The 18,561-nt window shown below is 50.6% G+C and overlaps 1 protein-coding gene across 3 annotated transcripts; it reads right to left on the reverse strand.

Annotated features, from left to right (window-relative positions):
• Positions 1-2,663: 2,663 nt before the first annotated feature.
• Positions 2,664-13,818, reverse strand: LOC309351762 (uncharacterized protein). 3 transcript variants are annotated; one of them, XM_081879633.1, is made up of 6 exons: positions 13,672-13,818; positions 11,829-12,032; positions 10,732-10,997; positions 8,059-8,204; positions 3,999-6,185; positions 2,664-3,932 (listed from the first exon to the last, which is right to left on the reverse strand). In XM_081879633.1, the coding sequence occupies exons 1-6, from the start codon at positions 13,743-13,745 to the stop codon at positions 2,754-2,756; spliced, it is 4,056 nt and encodes a 1,351-aa protein (XP_081735759.1). In that variant the 5' UTR covers positions 13,746-13,818; the 3' UTR covers positions 2,664-2,753. The 3 variants fall into 3 exon arrangements, with proteins under 3 accessions (XP_081735759.1, XP_081735758.1, XP_081735757.1); XM_081879632.1 differs by having other exon boundaries at positions 2,664-6,185; positions 11,868-12,032; XM_081879631.1 differs by having other exon boundaries at positions 2,664-6,185.
• Positions 13,819-18,561: the final 4,743 nt, after the last annotated feature.

Here is an 18,561-nt window from a genome sequence, read left to right on the forward strand (position 1 = left end):
TCTCCCCAAGGAAGCAAAGGAAGTCAGGTTGGCGTAAGCGAGAAGAGCCCCGTGGCTGGATCAGACCTCAGGAGGCAGGGATGGCCACCAGAGCACACTAGCAGCCAAAACTGTGGGAACCTTTTGGAAAACATGTATTTTTGAGGTTTGATGGCTCATAACACCACTTTCTTTTGGAGTAATACCGTAAAATTCTTTATCAATGGAAAGATCATTTCATGAAGAATGTAATGTTCAATTATCTGTATTCTATCAAAAGTTATAGCCAAATAACCAGAAAAAGGAAGCACAACTTGCTTAGGTTGGTAATGCGGTAGCTTTTCTTCATTTAAATGTAATCAATGAGCACAAGTGTTTAGAGAACCAATCAGGTGTCATCTTGTTTTGGCAATGATCCAATCAGGTCACAGTAGGATGCAGCTATTGATGTTATATACTGGAGCTGAGAGGAGGACATTTGCCAGTGTGAAGTTATGTGAAGTACAGTTATGAAGAAATTAGAAGAAAAATTGGTGGAAACGTAACCAAAGGTGGCATTTCTAAATTTTTGAAGAGGTATAAGGAGATTCAGTCACTACAAAATCAGACTAGTAAAGGCAGGGAAAGATGCACAACAAGTGATGATGGAAGAATTGAGATACTGTGCCTACATGACAGAAGAAAATCATCTGGGTATACACAAGATGACACGGTGCAGTGTAATGTGAAGTTGAGTGCAAGGACTGTTCGGCGCAGACTAGAGGAATATGGTCTAAATGCTGGAATTCCAAGGAAAAAGCCATTGTTATCTCTCAGACAAAGGTTGAAAAGATTAAACTGGGATAAAACCTATTTTAACTGGACAGCGGAACTCTGGGACAGTGTTATTTGGAGTGATGAGAGCAAAATCTCCTTGCTTGGTAGTGATGGCATGAAATACGCTAGGAGAAGAATTGGAGATAAATGTAAATGCCCAAATATACATAGCCCAAACCTTTAACCCAACTGAAAATCTGTGGAGCTGACTGAAGAAACCTGTTAGAAGCAACCCAGCAATAAAACCCAATTAATAGAGGCAATAATTCAATCTTGGTTTCACATTATTACAGCTGCAGAACTAAAAAACTTTGTTCATTCCATGGGAAGGCGTTGTAAGGCCGTAATTAAAGCTAAAGGTTACCAAACTAAATATTAACTGACATGGTGAGAATTTTTGTATATATTGTTTTTTTCTATGTGCTTCACATTTCTTCTTTATGACCGCTGTTGTAATAAATAATCCATAAAAGTTATTGCACTACATTCTTCATTAAATTACCTTTCCGTTGATATATAATTTTATGGTATTGCTCCGAAAGAAAGTGATGTTCTGAGCCATCGAACCTCGGAAATACACTTTCCCCAAAAGGTTTCCACAATTTTGGCCACTAGCGTAGGTGGCTGTTGAAAGAGGATTAGACAAAGAAAGGACCCCTGGATGGTCAAGTCCAGTCAAAGGCGACTGTGGGGTTTCAGCGCTCATCTTGCTTTCAGGCTGAGGGAGCTGGCGTTTGTCCACAGACAGCTTTCCAGGTCGTGGCCAGCATGACTAAACTGTTTCTGGCACAACTGAACACCGTGACGGAAACCAGAGCTCTCGGAAATGCCGTTTACCTTCCTGCCACAGTGGTACCTATTTATCTACTTCCACTGGTGTGCTTTCAAACTGCTAGGCTGGCAGGAGCTGGGACTGAGCAATGGGAGCTCACTCCATCACGGAGATTCGAACCACCGACCTGATCAGCAAGCCCAAGAGGCTCGTTGCTTTAGACCACAGTGCCACCTGTGTCCCATATTAGATACCCACTCACTCGATCATCACCTTGTGGTGAGTGGGCTTGCATGTTCCTATGACCCTTGTGAGCGAAGCCGTAGGGAATCTCGCACTCCCAGCAGGGTCACCCAAGGCGGTAAGGTCAAACGGAAGGAGCTAGACAAAGAATGATCCAAGAAGTCCTCAACGGCAGAACAGGCAGATGATAACAAGCGGTATAGCGGTATGTTACAACGCGGGTGAAGGCGGGTGAAGCCTGCAGCAGATAGGAATCTACCGGTTTGTTGCGACTACTTCATGCCATCGGAACAGAGCCCTACTGCGAAGACACTGCGTTGGTCAGCATGTACTGATCTACACACAAAATAAATTTACACACGGGCATCTTCCAAAAACCCAACCCAAACCCCAAAAGTCCCATGGCGATCGGCAAACGGTAACGGGGGCAGGATTGTGAAATCTGGAAGCCCCTAGTCATGAACCGGCACATGGGTGGTGGATACAGATTCAGTAGTTCTGATTCAAGGAACAAGGCAGTTGAGTAGCTCAGCAGCTGTATCCATGACCGAGCAGCCCTTTTTAGGATCCACTCTGCTCACCCCCAAAAGGGGAAGGGCTAGAAAAGGTGCCCTAAACATAGTCGGCCTCCCTTTTTCCCTGACTGGATTACCGTGCCCAGTGGGGTCACCACCTAACGGTCGTAAAAGACACCCCCAGTGGCTGCCTCTGTTTCCTCCTGTCTGCTTGCACGCAATCGTAGGATCCCCCCCCCCACCTTACAATTTACAATACAGCGAGGAAGAATACAAGTTGTGCAAGAACTGGCCTCAGGAGGGTGGTTGTGTGTGGCAAGACGAGCATCACAGGCAGGTAACAAACATAAAAGTTTATTTCCTTCTGGATTCAATACAAAATCTGACACAAGAGTTCCTCTTAGGGGTACTATTTGGCAGTCACTCTGCTAAGACCTACTGACTTTGGTGAGGCACTCGCGTGCCAGGGGCGCTTTGGAGTTCTTCGCCTGCGCACAAGGATTCCTTTTCTCCGCTCCTGAATCCGGGACAGAATCTGCACCTTTCTTCTTGAGTTCCAGCTCGGTCAACTTCTCCTCCCTGGCAGCATGCAAGAATTTCTGAAGCAGTCTGAAGAAAGAGGTCACTGTGGTATTGGTATTTTTCTGGGGCTTGGGGGCAGCTGGGGCTTCTGGCTTGGGCTGAGGTGCTGGGGCTTTCGTGGTGGGTTCTGGTGGGGCTTCTGTCATGGGTTTTGATGGGGCTTCTGTGGGTGTTGATGGAGCTTCGGTTGTGGGTTTTGATGGGACTTCTGTGGTTGTTGATGGAGCTTTGGATGTGGTTGTTGATGGAGCTTCTGTCATGGGTTTTGATGGGGCTTCTGTGGGTGTTGATGGGGCTTCGGTTGTGGGTTTTGTTGGGACTTCTGTGGGTGTTGATGGAGCTTTGGATGTGGTTGTTGATGGAGCTTCTGTCATGGGTTTTGATGGGGCTTCTGTGGGTGTTGATGGAGCTTCGGTTGTGGGTTTTGATGGGACTTCTGTGGGTGTTGATGGAGCTTCTGTCATGGGTTTTGATGGGGCTTCTGTGGGTGTTGATGGAGCTTCGGTTGTGGGTTTTGATGGGACTTCTGTGGGTTTTGATGGGGCTTCGGTTGTGGGTTTTGTTGGGACTTCTGTGGGTGTTGATGGGGCTTCGGTTGTGGGTTTTGTTGGGACTTCTGTGGGTGTTGATGGAGCTTCGGATGTGGGTGTTGATGGAGCTTCTGTCATGGGTTTTGATGGGGCTTCTGTGGGTGTTGATGGAGCTTCGGTTGTGGGTTTTGATGGGACTTCTGTGGGTTTTGATGGGGCTTCGGTTGTGGGTTTTGTTGGGACTTCTGTGGGTGTTGATGGAGCTTCGGTTGTGGGTTTTGATGGGACTTCTGTGGGTGTTGATGGGGCTTCGGTTGTGGGTTTTGATGGGGCTTCTGTGGGTGTTGATGGAGCTTCGGTTGTGGGTTTTGATGGGACTTCTGTGGGTGTTGATGGAGCTTCGGTTGTGGGTTTTGATGGGGCTTCTGTGGGTGTTGATGGAGCTTCGGTTGTGGGTTTTGATGGGACTTCTGTGGGTGTTGATGGAGCTTCGGTTGTGGGTTTTGATGGGACTTCTGTGGGTGTTGATGGAGCTTCGGCTGTGGGTTTTGATGGGGCTTCTGTGGGTGTTGATGGAGCTTCGGTTGTGGGTTTTGATGGGGCTTCTGTGGGTGTTGATGGAGCTTCAGTTGTAGGTTTTGATGGGACTTCTGTTGTGGGTTTCGATGTCGCTTCTGTTGTGGGTGTTGATGGGGCTTCTGTCACAGGTTCCGATGGCACTTCCGTCGTGGGTTCCAGTGGGGTTTCATGCTCAGGTGGCCCTCCAGCCTCATACTCATGCTCGTACTCATATGCATAAGGCTCTCCTGTCCCATGTTCATGCTCATGTTCATGCTCATGTTCATGCTCATGCTCATGTTCATGCTCATGTTCATGCTCATGTTGATGTTCATACTCATACACATTTGGTCCTCCAGGCTTGTGCTCATGTTCATGCTCATGCTCAGGTGATACATCTAGCTCCATCTCAGGTTGTGTTTCATTATTGGGTTCAAGTGAGGTGTTGGACACAGTTTGAGGTAGGGACGGGGGCTTCACTTCCGGCGTAGTGCTGTTCTCAGGTTGAGGTGGAGTTGGGGGGTTGGGTGGTGGCTGAGATGCAGGTATGCCATCTGGATCTGTTTGAGGAGGGGATGTGGGCTTTGGCTGAGGTATGATTTCTGGGTCTGTTGGAGGTGTGATTTTTGGTTGAGTTGTGGTTTCTGGCTTCCTTTGAGGTGAGGCTGTGATATTTGGTTCAGGTGTGGTTGGTATCTTAGCCTGAGGTGGGACTTTGGGCATTGGCAGAGGAGGGGTCTCTGGCTCAGGTTGAGGTATGTGTTCTGGCTTTGCCTGAGGTGGAAGTGGGGGTCTTAGTTTGGGTGGGGTTGCAGGCCTCAAATGAATTGTGATTGTGGGCTTGGTTTGAGGTGTCGACGTAGGTTTGGGTTGAGATTGGGTTTCAGGCTTGGTTTGGGTTGGGGTTGCAGGCCTCAACAGAATTGTGATTGTGGGCTTGGTTGGAGCTGTTGACGTGGGTTTGGGATGAGATTGGGTTTCAGGCTTGGTTTGAGTTGCAGGCCTGAAATGAATTGTGATTGTGGGCTTGGTTGGAGTTCTGGGTTTGGGTTTGGGTTTGGGTTGAGATGTGGTTTCAGGCTTGGTTTCTGGTGTGGGTTGAGATGTGGTTTCAGGCTTGGTTTCTGATGTGGTTTTGGAGTGAGTTGTGGTTTCAGGCTTGGTTTCGGGCGTGGGTTTGGGTTGAGATGTGGTTTCAGGCTTGGTTTCTGGTGTGGGTTTGGGTTGAGTTGTGGTTTCAGGCTTGGTTTTGGGTGTGGGTTTGAGTTGAGTTGTGGTTTCAGGCTTGGTTTCTGGTGTGGGTTTTGGTTGAGATGTGGTTTCAGGCTTGGTTTCTGATGTGGGTTTGGAGTGAGTTGTGGTTTCAGGCTTGGTTTCAGTCATGGGTTTAGGTTGAGTTGTGGTTTCAGGCTTGGTTTCTGGTGTGGGTTTTGGTTGAGATGTGGTTTCAGGCTTGGTTTTGGGTGTGGGTTTTGGTTGAGATGTGGTTTCAGGCTTGGTTTCAGACGTGGGTTGGGATGTGGTTTCAGGCTTGGTTTCAGGCGTGGGTTGGGATGTGGTTTCAGGCTTGGTTTCAGACGTGGGTTGGGATGTGGTTTCAGGCTTGGTTTCAGGCGTGGGTTGGGATGTGGTTTCAGGCTTGGTTTCAGACGTGGGTTGGGATGTGGTTTCAGGCTTGGTTTCAGACGTGGGTTGGGATGTGGTTTCAGGCTTGGTTTCAGACGTGGGTTGGGATGTGGTTTCAGGCTTGGTTTCAGACGTGGGTTGGGATGTGGTTTCAGGCTTGGTTTCAGACGTGGGTTGGGATGTGATTTCAGGCTTGGTTTCAGACGTGGGTGTGGGTTGAGATGTGCTTGTGGATGTGGTCCCCTCTTGTGGCTTCGGCTGCGATGAGGCTGTGGGCTTGCTGCTGGTCTCAGACCAATGGAAAGGGTTTGTCGGAGGATGGAAATAGATAGTGACGTGAGGTGTCTTCAGCTTCCGGGGTGCCGAAGGGGCAGGCTCTGGGGTGGGTGGGGGCTGGGGCATAGGTCCTGCCCACCCTTTCACCCAGGCATACAAGGGCTGCGTGGCAGTGTAGACTCCAGGCCGGTGTGCTTTGCCACAGCCTTGGCCCCAGCTGGTGACTCCAATCACCCAAAACGGCTGAGCTGCCTCTTCCTTGCACATGAGGGGGCTCCCACTGTCTCCCTGAAGCGACAAGACACGCAGAAGAAGTGGGGGGTGAGCAACCGATTGCATTTGTCTCAAAAGGAGGGAAGAAAGGGGTGGCCACTGGGGCGTTGCGGGGTTTCCAGAAGTGCTGGGCAGCTGAAGGGCTGCACGGGGTGAAGAGATGCTAACTGTCTCCCATGGGTGAGTCAGGGGTGTCAAATGGGTGCCTCGCCTTGTTGGTGGTGGGTGGGGAGCGAGTGCCACATTGGCCAATGCTCAGCTCTCCGGAGGCCTCATCTCAGCCTGCCTGTGGCCAAAGTGAGTGTGATTTTTGTAAAGGGCAAACTGAAGTATATTGGGGGCTCCCCAAACCCTTTAGATATCGCAACAGAGGAGCGGTCACTAAATAGAAACATAAGGCACAGATATATTTTCCATGGCTGACTGAGGATTCGAACCCTGGTCTCCTGTGTCCTAGTCCCGCACTCTGACCATTACACCACCACTGGCTCTGATCTTACTACTTGTGCTTTGCCACTTTTACACAAGATAGGGGGTATGATGCAGGGGCTAGGTGCAGGCTGCCCCGCCTGGTTGGCTGGGGGGGGCGTGCGCTGGGGGGCATGTGGGGCCCGTGCCGAGGGTGAGCGCAGCCCGCCTTCATCAGACTCCTCGCCCTCTGCCTCCATCCACCTGCCCACTGGACCAACCTGCCTGCTGCCACACCATAACTGGAGCCCCGGAGAACACGGCTGCCCTTCTCCTGCTTGCCTCTCCCTTCCCATCCAGGTGGAGCTTCTCACCTCTCCTGGGGGGGGCGTGGCAGTGCCTTCTCCCTCCCTCCCTCCCTCTCCGTTGGCCCATGGGCAGGGCATGCGCCAGGCAAGGGGAGAAGAAGACACCATCCCAGCGCCCGAGGACCCAGCCTGGGTGCAGCTTGGCTTGCCTCCCCTCAGCTGTGGCCACCCTGTCGTGGGGGTACCCCCTCAGAAATGTGCACATGGGGCCACGCCCCCGGCCCCCCAACACTTTGCCTCTGGGCTGATGACCCCAAATGATGATGTGAGCCAAAGGAGCTGGACCCCTATATCCTCAGAATAAGGCTGTTTCCTGCATAGCCACCTCTGTGCTGGCCAAGGAGGTGGGGTTGCGGGTTTCACGCCCCGCCCCTGCGATAACAAGGGAAGCCCCGCCCATCTCATATCCTGGGGCAGCCAATCAGCTGGGTCCAGGGGCGGGGCCTCGGCTCTTTAACCCGCCCACGGTAGCGAAGGGTTACTCTCCTTCGCTACAGCTGACACGGTTTTCCCTCCCATCCCACCCATTTAGGTTAGGCTTTCTGACGTTGCTATGAACTACGGTTGGTCGCCGTCAAGGGGCCTGGTAGGAATTTTCCTCAATGGCAGATTGGCACCAGCCATTTGGTTTTCGCCTACCTCGTAGCAAATCGTCACAACCCTTCGGTATTGGCGGTTAGGCATTGATGGGGGTACAGCTCTATTGTTATGCAAATGAAGGGGGAAGGAACGCCATCACCTCCCCCCAAACACGTGTAGTCTGGTAAAGGATTCTGGGGGGCGTGGCCTTGTCCTAAGCCTAAGGAGGTGTGGGCCCACGGCACGCCCCCACGCGGTGACACGCGGGGGGAGGTCCTAGTTGATGTGCCTCAGCAGGACTCCTCCCACTGGTGATTAACCCTTCCGGCTTGTTAGTAGATAGGACCAATGCCTAAGACCAATACCGCTCAATTCCTGTAATCAATAAAGTTGTGGCCTAATTTGACCCATTAACCTGAATTCTTGTGTCCTGTGTCTTTATTTCTTGGTGGGAGGCAGGAACTCGCCACGCAACCTCAAATCTGACACCCAGTTCCACATATCTGAAGCTGCCAAGGATATTGGCACCTTACCTGGCAGCTGTCGGTGCCTCCTTGTTCGTACCCTGCGCAGAGGCTGTTCTCTCTCACGGTCCCGTTATACCAGCTGCTGCTGTTGCACGTCTGGGTGGAAAAGCGATTGACTTTTGCCTCCTGCATCATGTCTGATGCCTCCACCCCTGTTGGCAGGGGAAGAGCAACTCTTTAGTCTGTGGTGCGTGTCCCCCCCAGACCTGTTCCTAGACAGCTTGATGCTGGAACCTCAGCTACAACTGAAGCCCCATGGAGGAAATGAAGTGCCCCCACCTGACCCCACGATCCTTAAGGAGCAACATCGCCTGGACTGCCGCTTTGGGGGATCCGTTCCAGAGCCCCATTCGCATCCTGAGCAGAACGCAACCCATGTCTGCGCATGCGTGGGTCGCAATTTGCCGCTTCTGTGCATGCGCGTGACATCATTTTGAGCGTCTGCACATGCGCGAGTGGCGAAACCCGGAAGCAACCCATTCCGTTACTTCCGGGTCGCCGCGGGACGCAACCTGAAAAGATTTAACCCGAAGCTACTTTAACCCGAGGTGTGACTGTAGTAGTAGTAATAATAATAATAGTAAATTTTTATTTATGCCCCATCCTCCCCGGCCAGGGCCAGGCTCAGGGCAGCTAACACAAAATATAAATCACAATAAAACGTTAATAGAGAAAAGAAGAAGAAAACAGTTAATTAAAATACGGCTTAAAATACAGCTTAAAATGCAGCCTCATTTTAGTAGTAGACCATAAAGGGAAGAAACATCAGATATTCACCCGAGCTAGCTATCCATGCTGGTCCTACATGGGCCAGCAAAAAAGCCAAGGGAAAATTTATATACCAAAACCCATATTAGGGGTCAGAGTGAGTCTAAGCCGAAGGCCAGGCGGAACAGCTCCATCTTACAGGTCCTGCGGAAAGATGTCAAATCCCGCAGGGCCCTGGTCTCTTGTGACACAGCGTTCCACCAAGTCGGTGCCAGTACTGAAAAGGCCCTGGCCCTAGTTGAGACCAATCTAGCCTCCTTGAGGCCCGGGACCTCCAAAGTGTTGTTAACAGCCTGCTGGAGCAGCCAAATACACCTAAGGACCGAGGAATCTGGACTGCCTCTGAACCTGGAGGTTCCATCAGAACATCAGAATAAACTTCTGGCGTTCAGAAGCATCGCTTCCTCCAACTGTGGAGGTCGAGCAAGAGCCATCATGAACAAATATGCAATTCGTTGTGTCTGTTTTGGATTTCATTGTGCTATTATCTTCCTTTGTGGGTAGTACAGGCGGCGATTCTGAATAAAGCTTTCTATGGGGTGGGGAGCACAAGGGGTGAGTTTCATGGAACAAAGGGGAAGGTGGTCCATAAATATTTGGGAACAACTGGGCGAAGCCATGAGATTTGGGCAGACCCAGCCAAGCAAGGTTTAATAGAACTTCCACCATCCAGGCAGCTTCCAGATGTTTGGGTCAACTATTCTCATTAGCCACAGAAAACAGGACCCGATGGAAGACATTGTCCAAAACATCTGTGAGGCACCAAGTTGGCAAAAGCTGGTATCATTACTTTAATGTACATAGATTTCCATACGGTTTCACAGTTTGTCGTGGAGAGTGCTGATGACTAATATGAACCAGGGATGAGAAACTACAGGCTCAGGACCAAGTGAGACCCTTCTGCCCTCCTGATCTGGCCTTTGGACCTCTCCTCACCCCACACTTTCCAGGCGCTCATCTTCCCCAGGCCACTTAAGAAGATCTTAACACTTCTACCTCAAACTGTGGAGGCAAGAGCATAGCCATTAGGACCAGTAGCCCCCGATAGCCCTCTCCTCCACCTTAAATTTGTCAGCTCCTCTTTTAAAGCCACCCAGGTTTGTGGCCATCCCTGCCTCCCCCACTGCTCCCTACTTCGCATCTTCCTTGAGTGTTTTCACATGGCCAGGATGTGGCCTTGAATTTGTACTGTGCCTCTTGCTTGCGTGGTAGGAAGATTGAGAGAGAGTGTGTGTAGAAATTAGCCTTCTGCACTCAGGTAGTGATGTATGGAAGTGAGAGCTGGACCATAAAGAAGGCTGATGGCCGAAGAATGGATGCTTTTGAATTATGGCGCTGGAGACTCTTGAGAGTCCCATGGACTGCAAGAAGATCCAACCTCTCCATTCTGAAGGAAATCAGCCCTGAGTGCTGACTGGAAGGACAGATCCTGAAGCTGAGGCTCCAAGACTTTGGCCACCTCATGAGAAGAGAAGACTCCCTGGGAAAGACCCTGATGTTGGGAAAGATGGAGGGCACAAGGAGAAGGGGATGACAGAGGACGAGATGGTGGGATAGTGTTCTTGAAGCTGCCAGCATGAGTTTGACCAAACTGTGGGAGGCAGTGGAAGACAGGAGGGCCTGGCATGCTCCGGTTCAGGGGGTCACACGACTAAATGACTAAACAACAACAACACAGGTAAAATTCACATTTGCCAGTTGGGCCACTTTCCCCCTGGCTCCACCCACTACTGCCATGTGGCACCTGGAAAGTTGCCCAGAAGGGTTTATGGCTCCCAAGCTCAAATAGTTCCTTATCCCTGCTGTAAAAGGGGGCCAGCTAAGGTCCCCAGAGGAACCTCACAGCTGCCTTTCCCCACCTGCTTTGTCTACTCGGGTGCGGCAGAGAGGCCGCCTCGGCCGGGCTCTCACCTTTTGCTTTGCTGAGTCCCCAGCCACTGATGTAGCAGAAAGACAGCGCGGCCCCGCTGACGGTGCTGTCGGGCATGCAGGCCGGCTGGATGTAGTCGCTGCAGATGATGGGCTGGTCCAGCTCCATCAGCGCCACGTCGTTGACCTGTGTGGTCGGCTGGTAGGCTTCGTGCACCACCACTTGCTTGATGTAGCGCACGTGGACCTCCGAGCCGAGGACGGAGAGCTTCGAAGCGCCGATCACTGCGCGCCAGTGCGGAAGGCTCCTGCAGAGCAGAAGAAGCTGTGAAGCCGAGCACAGCTCAGGACTCCAATACCCCAAGAACTGCCTCTCCCCTTACGAACTGACCTGGACCCAGGAGGTCCAGAGGGTGGCAAGAGGAGAATAGGGCCTTTTCAGTGGTGGCTCCCCTTTTGTTCAATGCTCGCCTGGAACCATCATTACATATATTCAGGCAGCAGGCAGAAAGGCATTCCTTTGTAACCAGCCTTTTAGGCATGGAGAACTTACTCGTTTGATATTCAGTGGACACAGCTTGGATATTTTGTAATACTAAATTGTATGCAGGTATACTGATTAATCGTAGAATTGTATTGTAGGGTCATCCTAGTCCAACCTTCATTTCAGAAGTCACAATTACATATACAGTTATATATACAGTGGTACCTCAGTTCCCGAAAGCCTCCCTTATCGAATGTTTCGGAAGCTGAACACCGAAAACCCAAAAGTAAATGCTTCCGTTTTTGAACATTTTACAGAACCCAAATGCGCGATGTGGCTTCCGCTGAGTGCAAGGAGCACTTACAACCAATGGGAAGCCATGTCTCAGTTTTCAAATGTTTCGGAAGCCGAACGGTCTTCCAGAATGGATTACGTTCAAGAACCGAGGTACCACTGTATTCACGTTTCAATGATCATTTCCATTGTATCCCCTGTGGCTTTGTGTTTTTTGTTCCTTATACTTGGGGACCCGCCCCCCTGTTTTCCCCATTGCCCCCTACATCGCCTGGTTCCCAGTGGTCAGGGCATATGGCCAGTTGGGGGGGGGCATCTTCCTTCGCCTCATCCATCCCCAACCACTTTGGCTCCTGCTTACTTTTTGCTTCCAAAGCAGTGGGCGGCTGTGAGGACCCACCGGGCAGTGATGAGGGCGCCTCCGCAGGTGTGCTTGTGCCCCGTCAATGTTGGCAGCTGCAAGCTGACGATCCAGGGCCAGGCCCCCGGCAGGGCGTCGGCCCCACCCGTAGTCCGCCCTGTGCCGCCACCATGGCCTGGCACCAAGGGGCGCCTTCCGCAGACTCTGGAAAGAGAGGTGGTGGTCAGTGCTTCCTCACTCCCAGTGGTCCGTTCTGCACGTCGAGAGGCAGTGTGGTGCAATGGTTAGAGCGTCAGACTGGGGCAAGAGCAGGGTTTAAATCCCCTCTCAGCCATGAAGCTCACTGGTGGTAGTGACCTTGCGGGCCAGACACTTGCTCTCAGCCTAACCTAGAGGGCTGTTTTGGGGGTTAAATGAGGACCGAGGTGGCGAACCATGTGCACCACCTAGAGCTCATTGGATCAAAGATGCATCAATGCAATAAACATATTGCCTGGTGCCAGCTAATGTTTTCACTGCAGAAAATGGCATGGCTCATGTTCCCGCCTAAATTTCTCCCTACCGTCCTTAGACACTGTTCTTCCTTAATCCACGAACCTTTGGGTCCATGCAGGTCTTGAACTTTGTTAGTGCTCGCCCATCTACATTCATCCTCAAAGTGGGGATGTACTCTACGTGGGGCTGCCCTTGAGACTGACACAGAAACTCCAGCGGGTGCAGAATGCTACGGCGAGACTCCTTACGGGGTCCTCGCTGCGGGATCACATTCACCCGGTGCTATACCAGCTGCACTGGCGCCCGGTGGAGTACAGGATCAGATTTAAGGTGCTGGTTAAGCTCTATACGGCCTAGGACCCTCGTACCTACGGGACTGCCTCTCCTGGTATGTCCCATGGAGGACCTTATGGTCTTGAAACAAAAACATCTTGGAGGTCCCGGGCCACAGAGAGGTTAAGCTGGCCTCAACCAGAGCCAGGGCTTTTTCGGCCGTGGCCCCGATCTGGTGGAATGCTCTGTCCCAAGAGACTAGGGCCCTGCGGGACTTGACATCTTTCTGCCTGCAAGACAGAGCTGTTCCACCAGGCCTTTGGCCAAGGCACAGTCTGACCCCCTCCTTTGGTAATCCTAACAGGACTCTAGCCCAACGGTTGCCATTGATTTGATCTGAAGTGATTTTAGAATGAATTGATTTTAGAATGCTGTATTACTTTACTGTTGTTAGCCGCTCTGAGCCCGGCTTTGGCTGGGGAGGGTGGGATATAAATAAATTATTATTATTATTATTATTATTATTATTATTATTAAGATTTACACGGGTGTCTTTTCCCTTCGCAGGACATCCTTCTGTTGCCCTGAACACACATATTCACACAACAATAATTCTGCAGCCATGGCCACGTCTAGTGAGTTGAGATCACCTCTCTAACATTTGTCCCATGGGATACTCAGTGTGAGATCTGAGGAAAAGGCTCCTCCTTTCCATAATGAAGCAAAAAGAGCCCTGCTGGATCAGGCCAATGGCCCATCTAGTCCACCATCCTGTCCTCACAGTGGACAGGATACTCCAAAGGGAAACCAGAAAGCAGGACCCAGGCACATGGAGCCCTCTCCACGCCTGCAGTTTCCAGCAACTAGTATTCAGAAGTCTTGCTTCCTCCAGTACTGGAGGCAGAGCAGAGCCTTCCTAATAGCCATGAATAGTCCTCTCTTCCAGGAATTTGAAAGCCACCCAAGTTGGTGGCCATCTGTGCCTCCTGTGGGGGAGAGTTCCATTGTTTAACTAGGCACTAAGCGAAGAAGCATTAAGCTTCCTGCTGGACTCTTGTCTGTTCCCGTCACTTACTCGCAAGTATCAACTATGGCACGGCTGGGCCAGACAGTGGCAAGGATCTGGAGTAGCAGGAGCAGCCATCTCATCCTCCTCTTGGCTCCAGATGCTACTCCTATCACCGCATTCTCCCACCGCTCTTGACCTCACAAATGCACTTCGCCGAGCCGCATCCAATCAGCAGGGAGACAGTATGACATCACACGGAACGGATGTTCTTTTTTGATCCGGAATGCATTGGCAACATTAATAGAAGCGTCTGGGCCAGGTCCCCCAAGCCCAAGGGTGGAATGGTCCTCAAAGCATCACCCGTGGTCTGGGCTCCCAGCCTTGGGAGATGTGTCTCCAAGCAACCTTGGCTGCAGGCACAGCAGGAAGAGTGTTCTGCGCCCAACCTCTTTTGCATAAGAACACCGGGAGAACCTCCTGGATCAGGCCGAAGGAGCCCCGTCAAGTCCAGCACTCTGTTCTTGCAGTGGCCAACCAGGTGCCATGGTGGGAAACCGGCAAGCAGGATTGGAGCGCAAGAACACTCTGTCCCTGCAGTTTCCAGCAGTTGGTATTCAGAAACATTGTTGCCTACAGTTGTGGAGGTTGGCGGTTCGAATCCCTGCAATGGAGTGAGCTCCCGTTGCTCTGTCCCAGCTCCTGCCTACCTAGCAGTTCGAAAGCACACCAGTACAAGTAGATAAATAGGTACTGCTGCGGCAGGAAGGTAAACAGCATTTTTGTGTGCTCTGGTTTCCGTCACGGTGTTCCGTTGTGCCAGAAGCAGTTTAGTCCTGCTGGCCACATGAGTTGGAAAGCTGTCTATGGACAAACTCTGGCTCCCTCAACCTGAAAGTGAGATGAGCACCACAACCCAAGAGTCGCCTTTGATTGGACATAACCATCCAGGGGTCCTTTACCTTTACCTTTTTACCTGTGTGCTGAAGGACTCTCTTTTATCCACCCTGAATCTTCCCACTTTCAGCATCATTAGATGCCCACAACCTCTACTGTTATGAGACAGAATAACTTTTTCTGCATCTGCTTTCTCTGTACAAACCTTTAACACGTTGCCTCTTGCAATGCCCCAGCTGCTGCAAATTCTCCTTATAGGGCAGTCGTTCCACCCCCTCAATTGTTTTGATGGCCCTTTTCCGAACCTTTAGCAACCCTACAATATCCTCTTCAGGGTGAGGTGACCAGAACGCTACAAAGCACACTGTTCTGGTACTCCAAGTCTGTGCGAGAATCCCCATAACCCATTGCATTTTCCCTTGCTAGGGTACCCTAAGAGATAAGGTCAGACACATTGCCTGGCCCTCAGGAGAACCAAAGGCACCGGTTTGACACACCCGGCAGAATGAAGTGGTTAGAATTCCGAGATAGGAGTGGGGAATCTTCCTTTTCAGAGCTTTGGAGGTAGAGAGTGCCAGTTTCAAATGCTCACCCATGTATAAATAATCCTCTGCATGTAAATAATAATAATAAATTCACATCAGAAGAGTGGTCTTCTAGCCCAGCTCATTCCCTGCCTGTTTTGCACTGAATTTGTCATGTGGAGGAGCATTTTTTTAAAAAAGGGTTCTCCCCCCCAGCTGTGATGCAAAGTGGTATATTCCATTCTCCACCAGATTCTGATTCCTGCACAGTGAGCCAGGCTAGAGTATAGAAAATAGAGAGAGCTGCCTTCCCTGATCCAGATGTTTTGGACTACAACTCCCATCAGCCTCAGGGAGCACCAATGGGAAGTGGCCTTTGCTGGGAGCAATAAGTTACCTGGTTGCAATAAGTTGCCTGGACCATTGGCTGGGAGGATAGACAGAAAGGCAACCTATTCTTCCCTCTTTCAGCAGCTGTTTGTTGGTAAAGTAGGTGACCTCCTTTCTGACTTTGTGTCCTCCCTTCCTCTTCCTTCTCCAGGTCAGCATGAGTTAGTGTACGCTAGTGCCTCCATCTTGGCCGTGGGAGAAACCTGTGCTCGGAATGCCTTTGTTTGGCACGACAAATAAGCCTCCAGTTTGCTTTGTCCTTTCAACCTCACTGGGCTTCTTTTTCTGCACAACGCTGCAATATATTTACAGCAAGCCCACATCCTACATGTGGGGTTATTATTCCAGGGGTTCGTAAAATCGTGCAAAAGCAAGAAGACCCCTGGAGCCACACATGTACACATCCCGTTTAACTATCCTTGCCTTCCGGGGCTCTGGGAAGGCTGCACGAGATCTTGTCGGGCTTTTGCAAGATCTTATGAGATCCCAGACAGCCCCTTCTGACTGTCTTCCCCCCACCTACCAGCTCCCCATTTATTTATTTGTCTTCTGCCTGTGCAAAGTTGAAATTGCTTAAGTAAATCACACGTAAGTTGAAGGTCTGCTGAGCCAAATTCCAACAACCATTAGCCTTAGAAATAAAGGCAGGGGAAAGGGGTGTCCTGAGACAAAGGAAGCCGATGATGGTGGTGATGATGATTATTATTATTACAGTGGTGCCTCGCAAGACGAAATTAATTCGTTCCACAAGTTTTTTCTTCTTGCGAGTTTTTCGTCTTGCGAAGCACGGTTTCCCATAGGAATGCATTGAAAATCAATTAATGCGTTCCTATGGAGACCGCTTGCCAGGCTGGCAGTGCGGAGAAGGGCTTTTCTCCCCACCGCAAGCCTTCAGGACAGGTACGGGAACAGAGGGGAAGGCGCGCAGCGCTTCCCCTCTGTTCCCGGGGCTTGCGGTGGGAGGAGGGTTTTTCCTCCCCACGCCAACATTCAGAACAGCATTCTGAAAGTTGGCGGTGGGAAGGAAAACCCACCTCCCACCGCAAGTCTTCAGGACAGCCATCCGAAGGCTGGCGTGGGGAGAAGGTCTCTCCGCCCCACGGCCAGCCTTCGGAGGAGCCATCCCAAGGCTGGCGGAGGGAGGGAGGTCTCTCCGCCCCACCGCCAGCCTTCGGAGCAGCCATCCGAAGGCTGGCAGAGGGAGGAGGTCTCTCCACCCCACCGCCAGCATTCGGAGGAGGTCTGAGGACAGTGGGGAAGACGCGCTGCACTTCCCCGCTGTCCTGGAGATTTCTCCATGGGCTTTCGTCTTGCGAAGCAAGCCCATAGGGAAATTCGTTTTGCGAAGCGCCTCCAAAACGGAAAACCCTTTCGTCTAGCGGGTTTTCCATCTTGCGAGGCGTTCGTCTTGCGGGGCACCACTGTATTATTATTGATGATGATGATGATGATGATGATGATTGATGGTGATGATAATGATAATGATGATGATGATTATTTATACCCTGCCCATCTGGCTGTGACAAGGTGTGAGAGGCATGTTGAGAGAAGGTGCCGGCAGATCTATCCATTTTCGTTTCTCTTTCTTCCTCATTTCCCCAGCCCTCAATTCTTCACATTTTGTACATCAGTTTGAGATTCTTTTATTTCTTAAAGTCCTTGTGAAAATTCATCTCTGTGAATTTCTCCTAAGTTTGTGTGAAATTTTGCCTAATGTACACATATTCGCAAAGCATGTAATCTAACACTTGCATGTTATTTTCACCAAGGCACACATTTTCTATGCATGCCTGGCTCCAGGATGTGCATTTTTCATGTACATACATTCACTGGAAACCTGCACTGCAAAATTCAGAGAAGTGTGAATGCCTTGACCTTTGGTCGCCTGCATTGCTGCAGCATGTCAGAATGGAGTGGGGAAGGGGCGAGCTGGGGGCAAGGCCAGCATGGTGCAATGCAGGGGGCAGGAGGCAAGGGACAGCTCTGCCAGGGTGTTTGCACCAGGCTGAACTTGCTCCCTCCTTGGACCCCTCCTCTGTCCCGGTATTTAGCAGCAAGTCAGGCAACCAGGAGTGAGGTGGGCTCTGCCACACCACACTGCCACCTACTGCTTACTCTGAATCCGGTAAAATAACCCAGAGCCTAGCCCAAAGGGGAATGCTGCCCGGTGCTCCTTGCTGAGGAAGGGCAGGAAATACTGTACTTTTCTGTGTATAAGTTGCCCCCATATATAAGACGTCCCCTATTTTGGGAGACTCAAATTTAAGAAAATGGGGAGAGATGGCTCAGAGTTGTTGAGCTTTTTTTGAGGGGGGGGATTGCCAAAAATTGCTCACCCGCATGCGGCACAAAATCAGCCCCTCGTCTGTCCCCTCGCTGGCAGAAGCCCACCCAATTGCCACAGAGTCAGCCAATCAACACCAGCCCTTGGTGCAGCAACCAATAACAAGCCCAATAGCCGCTGACAGCAACCAATGGCAGCAACCAATCAAACGTCCACCCTATGTACTATCCATGTACAATACGACCTCCACTTTTTAACATATTCTTATACACAGAAAAGTACGGTAAATGCAATCAATCAATAAACGATGATGATGGTACCAAAAAAACGACTAGCAGAGCAGAAACAAGGAGCAGTAAATGGGTGAATATAAAAATACTGTATATTTGTAAACCACAAGGAGATGGAACGAAGAGTTGAATTTTATCCCATCAAAAAAATGGATTGGCTGGGGCAACCCAGCCAGATGGGTGAGGTACAAATAATAAAACTATTATTGTTATTGTTAAAAATGGAGTTGTGTCGGGGGAAAGAAACAGCCTGTGTGCTCCTCCATCCAAAGTGACCTTCCAGTGGCTCATTAAAAGTGAGTAGATATTATGATTATATTTATTCATGTCCCTCCTTTTTCCAAGTCAGGAACTCAAGGCAGCTTACAGATAAAATAGAGACGGCTAAAATCATAGGGGGTAAACAATGCCTAGAAAGTGCCAATGAAGGGTTGGAGCCCGCCACCTTCTAAGGGAGTCCATTCCACTGCCAAACAGCTCTTGCCGCCAGAAAACTCTTCCCAATGTTTAGTCGTAATCTCCTTTCTTGTCATTTGAATCCATTGGTTTGAGTCTGACCCTCTGGAGCAGCAGA

Source organism: Podarcis erhardii (genome assembly GCF_964252035.2).
Source record: "Podarcis erhardii genome assembly, chromosome: 10".
Lineage (NCBI taxonomy): Eukaryota > Metazoa > Chordata > Lepidosauria > Squamata > Lacertidae > Podarcis > Podarcis erhardii.